The 10,855-nt window shown below is 50.7% G+C and overlaps 1 protein-coding gene across 1 annotated transcript; it reads left to right on the top strand.

Annotated features, from left to right (window-relative positions):
- The first annotated feature begins 3,607 nt into the window (after positions 1-3,607).
- Positions 3,608-8,956, top strand: NKX1-2 (NK1 homeobox 2). Its single transcript, XM_061403807.1, has 2 exons — positions 3,608-3,870; positions 5,805-8,956. The coding sequence occupies exons 1-2, from the start codon at positions 3,660-3,662 to the stop codon at positions 6,497-6,499; spliced, it is 906 nt and encodes a 301-aa protein (XP_061259791.1). The 5' UTR covers positions 3,608-3,659; the 3' UTR covers positions 6,500-8,956.
- Positions 8,957-10,855: the final 1,899 nt, after the last annotated feature.

Here is a 10,855-nt window from a genome sequence, read left to right as displayed (position 1 = left end):
ACAGCCATCACTTGCCATCAGGACAGGTCAGGGATGGAACCCACCTAGCATCAAAGCAATTTAAAGACAGCACTCAGGCAGAATTTTAATGCCCACGCTGAAAACACAAATCAACTCCGAGCACAGGGAGAAGGTGGCTTGCTGGAGACCGATGTACTTATTGCATAGGAACATCTCGCATATAAATACACGTGTGAGGACGTGAGCAAGTCAACACATCTCCAGATTGTTTCTCTAGGAAGTCTCACTGCCTTTCTGGTCATTTACAAAGCAGGTGGCCAGAAAAACAATTCCCCCAGACACCCCCACCCCTCACCAAATTGAAGAATTTAGTCTGTTCTATGGGTGAGGTGTCTCTTTTTAAGTTGGGTGAATAAGAAGGAGCATTTTCTGTTCCTGCAATGTTGATGGGAGACACCGTGGTGTTTCTTTTTTTTTAATTATTTATCCGGCTGTGCTGGGTCTTAGCCGTGGCATTGGGGGTAGTCAGTCTTCCTTGTGGCATGCAGGATTTTTTAGCTGTGGTATGTGAATTCTCAACTGTGTCGCGTGGGATCTAGTTCCCCGACCAGGGGTCAAACCTTGCTCCCCTGCATTGGGAACGCAGAGCCTTAACTGCTGAATCACCAGGGAAATCCCACATCATGGTGTTTCTTGTGGCACCTGTCTCCAGAAGCCAAGTCCTGAATGCAAGAGTTCACATAACTTTATACAGCACTGAACACACATATCAGAAATATAGGAAAAATAAAGGGCAAGGGAAAAAAGATAACTAAAAAACTACTAGGAGTTCTTAAAGATTCACAGTCTTACAGCACATGGCCTTTATGTGTTCTTGATATTCCAGTTTGTTGCTTCTCCTTTTTCTTATCCTTTTCTATATTTAACACCTGCGGACCTCAAAGGAAAGATGATTCAAATTATTTGAACAAAAATTTTTGGAGATAGATGATAAAGTGAAAAGAAGATGACTGGGTTTGGCCTGCTCTGGCTTCTGCACCTTCCAGGTCCCTCTGGTTGGGGACATGAGATGCCCTCTGGAATGCCAGCCCATGTTCCCCTGAAAGTGACCTCAATATTTCTCAGAGGAGAACAGATAAGGACAGGGACCATGCGGAGCCAGAAATGTCCATTCTGGAGGTCCCTTAAAAAGACTTATTTCTAGCTACCATGGAGAACCTAAATATGAAAAAATATAAATGTGAGTGGAAAAAATGTAAAACGGGAGTGGGATCAGTGGGGAAGGAGAAAGAAAGAAAAGATTTTTTGAAAATTTTGTTTTATAGAAGTATACTTGATTTCAATATTGAAATGTATTGAAGTATACTTGATTTGGGTCGTCCCCGATGGCTCAGATGGTAAAGAATCTGCCTGTAGTGCAGAAGACCTGGGTTCAATCCTTGGGTCAGGAAGATCCCCTAGAGAAGGGAATGGTTACCCACTCCAGTATTCTTGCCTGGGGAATTCCATGGACAGAGGAGCCTGGTGAGCTACAGTCCATGGGGTTGCAAAGAGTTGGACAAGACTGAGTGACTAACACATACACACACACACACACACCTGATTTACAATGTGTTAATTTCAGCTATACAGCCAAGTGATTCACTTATACATGTACCTACATTCTTTTTCATATTCTTTTCTATTATGGTTTATCACAGGGTATTGGATATAGTTCCCTCTGCTCTACAGTAGGACCTTGTTGTTTAAGAAAGATTTTTTTTTTTTAATCAGGTGAGAATTGGGTGAGAAAAAGTTGTCAAAACAAAAACCAAACTACCCTATCAGAGACCTGGAAGGTTCTGTGATTGGTAATCCAGGTTCCTGGGTGCCACAGTTTAGAGCCCTGGCCATCTTTCTTTGGTTTTCCCTAGGCGAGCATTCCCTCTGACGGGAGGTGGTCCGCTGGGCTTGGCCAGGGCACTTCCTTCCCTGATTTCCTTTGAAAGCACAATTCATCTCAGCTTTAGGACTGGAGCTCGCTCGAATTTCGGCAGGGCTTTAAAGTCCCCAGGGAATACAGTGACCGCCTCTGGGAGGGGCCATGAGCTTTGAATGAGAAAAGCTCCAAGAAGCTGGCCTGTAAGATCTCCTCTTCAATAACAGATGGAATTAGCAGCAACCCCCCCACCCCCGCCCCCACTGCACTTTAGTGGAAGGCTTCTCCTCCCCTTCCTACTCCTACCTGCTCAGACAATCTTAATTGCCAAGTCATTGTTTGAAAACCCCATGGGGCCGAGAAGAAAGGGACAGCAACCTTAGAGGTAGCTCTGGGCTGAGGGGTCGGAGAAGCCTCAGAAATTGCCGCTGAGATAAATACTCAGCACTCAGACAGTTCCCCAAGCAACAAAAGAAGGGGAATTTAAGGAGGGCGTGGCTGGTGGAAGCTTCCCCAAGGACTGCTGTGCCCCATCCCCAAGGGACGTGGTGGGTTAGATGCAAGCCTTTGGTCTGTTTTCTGACCATAAGTCCAAACCAGGCAAAACATCTTTTAACTTTTTTCTTCTTGGGACTACTGGGAGGATGCGGGGTCAAAGATGCAACCTGCTTCCCAGAGACGCAATTTAACTGTGCAAATGATCAAACCTGTGACTGTGAAGAATGCCTGAAAGGTATCAGGGGTCATGCTTGGAGTCTCCACAGGACAGGGCAGCCGCCCCCACCTAACTCACCTGTCCTCACCAGAGCATCTTGGCTGGGGCTCAGACATCTCTCCGAAACCCCTGCTACTCCCTGACCTGGCTAGGCTCCAGGGTGGAAGGGAAAGCCTCTGTCACAACCTGGGCTTTGTCCAGTCCACAACCTGGACGTTCCTAGAGAAATAACAGGACTTACAGCAAAGAATAGTGGTTCAGGAAAGAAGACCCGGGTTCAAATCCAGACTCTGTAACCAACGAACAGTGGCCCTGGGCAACATCACTTCTCACCTTTGAACCTCATTCTCACCGTTTCTCATCTTAAAACCGGGATAAATAGCCTTGCCAGGCCACGCCCACCGCACTGGGCTGCTCGGAAGATCAAACGAGATCTCGCACGTGGAAGGGCTTTGTAAACTGTAAACTGTGAGAACATGAAGGCTTTTAAATCCGAGGTGGTCAGGTCCGAGGCCATTACTGTGATGCACTGGTGAGGCAGGTGATGTGCTGAGCGTTGCCTTCGTATAATCAGTGCTGGACTCAACTGGACCCCAACTCAAAGACGGGTGCCCTGGAGCAAGGGTGCAAATCCAAGCCCGAGTCGGGGTGGGTGTATTGGGAGGATCTTCGGGACGAAAGCTTCCTAACTTCCCTCCCTCGCTCACCAGCAGTCCCAGCAGATTGGGCGGAAGCGCGCTGAGCCCGCGGCGCTGTCCAGGCGGGCGCGCGCACCGGACGCACCGAGGCGCCCCCTCGCCGAGGCTGGAGGTCCGGGCAAGGCTCAGGGTAGTCTTGGGGGCTCCTGCTAGCGCGCCCTGCACGTGGCGGGGGCCTGGGGCAGCCCAAGTGCCAATCCGCGCGCAACCTCCGGCCGCTCTCTCCCTGCCCCGCCTCCGCGCCCCCCTCCCCAGCTTCACTTGGCCGCCTCGACCCTCCTACAGGCTGAGAGCTGCTGCCGAGCCACAGCCTAAAGCAAGCCCGAGCGCTACCCACCCCGGACCCCGCGCCGCCGGCCTCTGGGGCATGCTGGCATGGCAGGACGGCGGGGCCAAGGCGGCTCCCTCCCACCACAAGATCTCCTTCTCGGTTCTGGATATCTTGGACCCGCAGAAATTCACCCGCGCTGCGCTCCCAGCCGTGCGTCCGGCTCCCCGGGAAGCCAAGAAAAGTTTGGCAGAGGCCGAAGCAAGGAAGGACGCCAGCCGGGACCCGATACCGCAGCGAGAGGCGCCTGGTAAGGAAGCGAGGCGGCCTCGGGCCCCGGAAAGCCCCAGCTTAGATGCTGCGATGGGAGGGTGGGAGGGACGGCCCGGGATTGGGTGAGTAGACCTTGGCGGCCTCTTCCCCAAAGGGGAGAAGGCACACAGGAAGAGGACTGAAAAAAGCAGAGGAGCGGCGAAAGTGTTAGGCGCTCAGGCGTGTCCGACTCTGCGACCCCATGTCTGTAGCCCGCCAGGCTCCTCTGTCCACGGGATTCTCCAGGCAAGAATACTGGAGTGGGTTGCCATGCCTTTCTCCAGGGGATCTTCCCGACCCAGGGATCGAACCTGGGTCTCCCCCAGTGCGGGCAGATTCTCTACGATCTGAGCCACCAGGGAAGCCGCAGGAAGAGGCACATGGTGGGGTAGGGGGACCCGACCCCCCTCCCCCCGCCCCGCCCCCTCGCAGCATCCCAGGTCAGAGATTTGCCACCGAAGCCTATCTCTGCTCACCTGCCAAGCCAGTAAGCACCTCAGCTCTGATTGACCGGCAGTGGAAACTAATACTTACCCAGCACCCAGTTTAGCCAGGCTTATTCACTTATTGGGCATTTAATGCTCCGGCCATGTGCCAGGACCTGGACTAGAGACTGGGATACAAGTCAGGGAAAACTTCAATACCTGCGAGGTAGACAGCGTCATTAAGGAGGTCGACAGCATCATCCCTTCATTTTCTGGGTGAGGGAGCTGAGACTGATGAATCATGTGTCTGAAGTCTTAGCAGGCAGTGAGGTCCGGTGGAGCACACAGGGGTCCCTTCCAGCCCTCCAGAGACAGCAGCAAAGAATCCACTGCCCACCCGCTCAGTCTCCCTAGACCCAATCGTTGACTGGACTGGGGTCAGGGTGGCTTGGGGTGATGGGAGACTCTTTTGTCCTTTCTCTCCAAACCCTTTTTGACTTAACTCCTAACTCTGGTAGACCTGATGAGGAGTCCAGGAAAGTTTGTGTCTGAAATGAAAGACAAAGGGCAGCAGGACCAGAGCTGGGTGAGGCCTGGGAGGGACGCCAAAGTTCAGGGGCGCAGCGCAGGGAGAGAGGCTTGAAGTCTGGCAGTCTCCCCCCGCGCCCCGCCGCCCCTCACCGCTCCCCACCGCTTTCCATCCCAAGTTTAGCGGTGATGGTCTGGGGGCTCTGGGCGCCTCTGGCGGCCGCGCTTGGGCCTGGGCGGCCGGCCGGGTAATTGTTCCGATCGCCTCTCGCAGGGGCCGCTCTCTCCTTGCCCCACCTCTCTGATCGATATTCTATTACTGGAGCCTGCATATCTCCTGCCCGCAGCTTGCAGGTACCGACTTCAAACCCCCTTTCCCTGTCTGATCCTAATATTGTTCGATTAAAACTTACCTTTAATAGATGACATCTATCGATCCGGCCCAGCGCAAATCTGAAACTCTATTAACACGGCAGCAGAGAGAAGATGGGAAAGAGGGAATTTCACTTTACAAGGGAGGAGAGGGGCGCCTAATAACTTCTTTTTTTAATTGCCAGGGGTTCCAGACCCAAACAGGCTTCTAGGGACGGCGGGAGAGAGCCTGAAACGCACTTGACATCTCGATGTCTTAATGTGTAATACAACGCTCTTATAAGGTTGTCCAATGAGCTCGTTATTTTTTCTTAATGCAGGGTGTCATCCATTGATTCCAAATACACTTCTTGGACACCTACTAGGTCGTGGATGAGTAAAGAGCGAAGAGGCACCGCAACCCTAACTCTCACCTCCTGGGACGGGCTGGGCACTCTGGATGGAGGGCCGTGGGGTGGTGGCAGGCAACGCAATCACGGAGAGGGGCAGGGCAGGGCCCTGAGTTGGGGAGATTGCCGCCTACTCTGGAGAGGACGAGAAGCAGGTCCGGGGACCAGAACGGGCTGGGTGGTTCCCGGGTTCTGATCACGGTCCCCTTCTCCTCTAGATGCTGCGGGCCACGGCGCCGGCTTGGCGTCCCCCCTGGAGGGGTCGGAGGCGGAGGAGGCGGAAGAGGAGGACGAGGACGTGGAGGACGCGCGGCGGCGGCGCGGGGAGCGGGCTGCCCACCTGCAGGCGGGCCTGACACTCTCCCCCGAGGCCCGGGCCGCGGCGTCGGCGGCGGGGGAGAGCGGTGCGGGCGGCCTAGCGGGCTCCCCAGGCTCCCCGCGGCCCAGGCGCCGGCGCGCGGAGCCCAACAGCTCCAAGCCGCGGCGCGCGCGCACCGCCTTCACCTACGAGCAGCTGGTGGCTCTGGAGAACAAGTTCCGGGCCACGCGCTACCTGTCCGTGTGCGAGCGCCTGAACCTCGCGCTCTCGCTCAGCCTCACTGAGACGCAGGTCAAAATTTGGTTCCAGAACCGCAGGACCAAGTGGAAGAAGCAGAACCCCGGCGCCGAAGGTGCGGCGCAGGCGGGAGGTGGCGCGCCCCAGCCCGGGACTGCGGCGGCGAGCGGCGGCGCGGGGGGCAGCCCAGGTCCGCAGGGCCCCGGCGCGCATCCTTTCCAGACTTTCCCCTCCTACTCGGCGGCCAATGTCCTCTTCCCGGCCGCCGCCTCCTTCCCTCTGACGGCCGCCGGGGGCTCCTTCACGCCCTTCCTCGGGCACTCCTACCTGACCCCTTTCTACGCCCCGCATCTGTGAACCCCCGAGCCCCTTGGGCCCCTCTTCGTCTGGACTCATGAGTGATTGGCGTGGACTTCTGGTCCTCACCCTACCGAGGGGCGCCGATGCATAGGGACCGCCCCCTCCTGGTGCGCGGGTGTCTGTGCGCTCCTTCCCTGCCGGCTGCCTGGAGGCGCCGCCAGAGGGCAGGGAGAGGCCGCCTGCCGACTCCCCGGTGCGCGCCTTCCCGCCGCGCGGAACCCCGGAATCCACACGGTCCACTACTGGGAGTCAAGGACCGGCCACATTTCAGAGTATCCGGAGACGGAAGCCGTCCTTAAATCTCCCCGTTTCTGGACCTGCGCTTCCCGGTGGGTCAGGCTTCATTCAGTTCAAGGGCTCTTTATGAGGGTCTGGGTGTTCAGAGGCGCGCGACTAGCCCAGCGGCGGGCTTCGAGTTCGGAGACAGCCAAAACCCGCCCTCCAGCGGCTCACGAGGATGGAATCTGCAAAGATTTTGGCTCCCTCAGAGCCCAGTTCTTTTTGTTTCCCCTTTCAGAGCCGATTGTTTCCCATTGCATACTTGGTTACTGGCCCAAATCCAGCGATTCCTTCCAAACACTGCATAAAGTTGGCGAGAACTGGGTCTGTGAGCGCACACTGCCGCCTTGAGATGGACCATTTTTTAAATGCGTAACGCTCTACCTTTTTAGATCTTTCATTTAAGATTAGAACTTGAGAGCAACTCGTATTCCAGACTGTCGCTCCATAGGCTATTCCTGAGAAAATGGGTACCTAACTTTTCGGAGAAGACCAGTTCTGAGAACAGGTTTGTCAAACCATGACTATGGCCCCAAAGGCATAAAAATAACAAAGGGATCAGTGGCACAACTGAAATCTTGAGGTCTGTGCCTGAGGCTGCCCGTTATGATTTGCAGTGTTTGATATCGTAAAACTCAAGTCTTGACCGATATGTCTATTCCAGCAAGTCCGAAGCTCTCAATAGTGATCAAGGACAGTTCTCTCCTCCAGCATACACCACAGTTATGAACTGGACTAGTTTTTAAAGCACAGACTCAACACTTTTAGAGCTTCATCTAAGATTCTGACTTGAAAGATATTCTGTTCCACACAGACTGTCCGTGGTGGCATGGAGAACAAGCAAAAGGTTGTTAAGAGCGGTAAAAGAAATAATTATTGGACATATCATGGAAGCAAAAGGCATATATGTGATGGATTCAACTGCAGGAGCTTAATATAGGGACATGCATTCTAACTGCTGCTTTTATTATCTCTCTTAAGAATTAGTCCTGTAAAATTCTCTTTCTGGCTTTATCTGGAATACGCTTCAGTTTTTTTATGTAATATAATTTGTAGCCCGTATTTCCGAAAACCAGACCTCCCCAACTAGGTCATGTACCTTTCACTCTCATCTTTATTGGATGACTTGAGGCTGGGCAATATCTATATGGATACCATATTCCTTGCTATTTCTTGGTAGCCTATGTCATTAATAAATTTGAAGATCAATGGCTTCTCATAAAATAAAACACATTATTTGGTTTTATGAATACATGAGATTACAACCTTGAAATATCTATTTCTGTTATTATCAAGAATGAGAAAATATACCCCCCTTCCTCCAAATTAAATGAAGCTTTCACATTCATGTGAATCTCATCCGATTTGAGTGTATGTATTATTTAATTATGATTTATTAATTAGACTCTTTCCCTCCTATGCTAAAGAAGAAATGTGTCCCCAAGCAATGCATTAAACTTTCTGAAAGACAAGTGGTGCCAGATGAGATTAAAAATGCAGTTACTGTAATAGAGAATATTGTTTTGTTCACTTTACTTGTTGATAAACACTCCCTCAGTAACTATTCGTGGGTTTCTCAAAAGCAACATTCCATGTATCAGGAGTAGGTATGCACAGAAGCAAGATCTGTAACAAAGAAACCGCATTTCTGTAAGATCTGGGAAACATTCCTTTCATCTCAGGTACGAAGACTCCAGCTGAAGAGAGGGACTGGGGAGGAAGCGGGGAGGCTTGTCTGTTTGTGGACCATCATGGAGTGCTGTATTTCCTGACCTTTCTTGTTTCTACGCATTTTAACAGAGTAATGCTCAAAGTGTGTGACTTTGGACATCTGCTGCTTTAAAAGGCCCAGTGAGTTCCCAACCAAATCCTTAAACTCAATCTATTGATGTGTTTGTCTAATAAATTTTGTTTGTAATAATTTATTTCTAATTATTTCTTGTTTATTAGCAAAGCTCTTAAATAATTCTATAACTATCAGAGGTTGTATATCTTCCCATCCTCACCCCTCACCATCTGGCATTCACCAGTAGAAAGTATTTCTACCTTAACATGACTATTTTCTTAAGCCACCCTTTTCAGATTCTTGCTAGGTACATAGTGGTTCCACTTGTGGGCGGTATACACAGTATACACAAATCTACACAAATTAAATTAATACCATTAATACCAGATTTCTGGGACATTAGCTTCCTAGCCTGCTTTACAAGTTCTGAGTAACCCATAAGGAGTCTGGGAGGCAACTTTGCAGACTTGGGCCATCCACTGGTCATAAATTTCAGATGTTAAAAATGACTATTTAAAAATGATCTTATTTACAAAACAGACACAGACATAGAAAACAAATTTGGTTGCTAAAGGGGGAGGAATAAATTAGGAGCTTGAGATTAGCATATACAAACTACTATATATAAAAAACATAAACAAGGTCCTATTATATAGCACAGGGAGCCATATTCAAAATCCTATAATAAACCATTATGGAAAAGCATATGAAAAAGCATGTATCTCTCGATATAGCTGAATCACTTTGCTGTACACAAGAGTCTAACACAACATTATAAATCAACTATACCATTTCAGGTTCCCATGTGAAACCATGTGCTGCTGCTGCTAAGCCACTCCAGTCGTGTCCGACTCTGTGCGACCCCATAGACGGCAGCCCACCAGGCTCCTCTGTCCCTGGGATGCAATAACTGTGGTGTTGGAGAAGACTCTTGAGACTCCCTTGGACTGCAAGGAGATCCAACCAGTCCATCCTAAAGGAGATCAATCCTGGATGTTCATTGGGAGGACTGATGCTGAAGCTGAAACTCCAATACTTTGGCCACCTCATGCGAAGAGTTGACTCATTGGAAAAGACTCATGCTAGGAGGGATTGCGGGCAGGAGGAGAAGGGGATGACAGAGGATGAGATGGCTGGATGGCATTACCGAATCGATGGACATGAGTTTGAGTGAACTCTGGGAGTTGGTGATGGACAGGGAGGACTGGCGTGCTGTGATTCATGGGGTCGCAAAGAGTCGAACACGACTGCGAGGCTGAACTGAATAAAGTGAAGGTGATTTAAACTGTACATGGGGCTATTGAGTATATAAAATATTTGGTGAAAAAGTATTTTTAAATGATGTGAGAACTGTTTGGCATTACTTTGTAGTTACAGGTCAAGAGTCCAGTCCTGACAGGGTATCTGTCCATTGTTTCTTCCTCCTTCCCTCGCCTCCTTCCTTCCTGCCACACCGTAAACTGAGCACCCATTCTGGGCCAACGACTGTTCCGGATGCTGGGAATTTATTCAGGCAAAAGAGGTCCTCCGCCCAGGGACAGTTAGAGTCAGCGAATTCTCTTTCCTCCGACTACAGTGGTTTCTGGAGTCAAAAGAGGAAGGCCCTTTATTTCCTCTCTCTACCACTTACTAGACTTACTAGCTCTGCCACCTGCGGTTCGTTTCCTGATTTTTTTTTTTTTTTGACCACACCCTGAGGCTTCTGGGATCTTAGTTCCCCAGTTCAGTTCAGTTCAGTCCAGTCTGACTCTTTGTCATCCCATGGACTGCAGCACACCAGGCCTCCCTGTCCATCACCAACTCCTGGAGTTTAATCAATCTCATGTCCATTCAGTTGGTGATGCCATCCAACCATCTCATCCTCTGTCGTCCCCTTCTCCTCCCACCTTCAATCTTTCCCAGCATCAGGGTATTTTCCAATGAGTCACTTCTTCCAATCAGGTGGCCAAAGTATTGGAGCTTCAGCTCCAGCATCAATCCTTCCAATGAATATTCAGGACTGATTTCTTTTAGGATGGACTGGCTGGATCTCCTTGCAGTCCAAGGGACTCTCAAGAGTCTTCTCCAACACCACAGTTCAAAAGCATCAATTCTTCGGCACTCAGCTTTTTTAGTCCAACTCTCACATCCACACATGACCAGTGGAAAAACCATAGCCTTGACTAGACGGACCTTTGTTGGCAAAGTAATGTCTCTGCTTTTTAATATGTGGTCTAGGTTGGTCATAATTTTCCTTCCAAGGAGGAAGCATCTTTTAATTTCATGCCTGCAGTCACCATCTGCAGTGA

The sequence above is a fragment of the Bos javanicus genome, chromosome 26 (assembly GCF_032452875.1).
Source record: "Bos javanicus breed banteng chromosome 26, ARS-OSU_banteng_1.0, whole genome shotgun sequence".
NCBI classification, from domain to species: domain Eukaryota; kingdom Metazoa; phylum Chordata; class Mammalia; order Artiodactyla; family Bovidae; genus Bos; species Bos javanicus.
The sequence above is the reverse complement of the archived record's forward strand: the minus strand, read 5'-3'. Positions and strand labels throughout refer to the sequence as shown.

Coding starts and splice junctions, on each gene's coding strand:
- NKX1-2 (XM_061403807.1), top strand. CDS start 3,660: ATGCTGGCATGGCAGGACGGCGGGGCCAAGGCGGCTCCCTCCCACCAC. Junction 3,871..5,804: donor ACCGCAGCGAGAGGCGCCTG/GTAAGGAAGCGA, acceptor CTTCTCCTCTAG/ATGCTGCGGGCCACGGCGCC.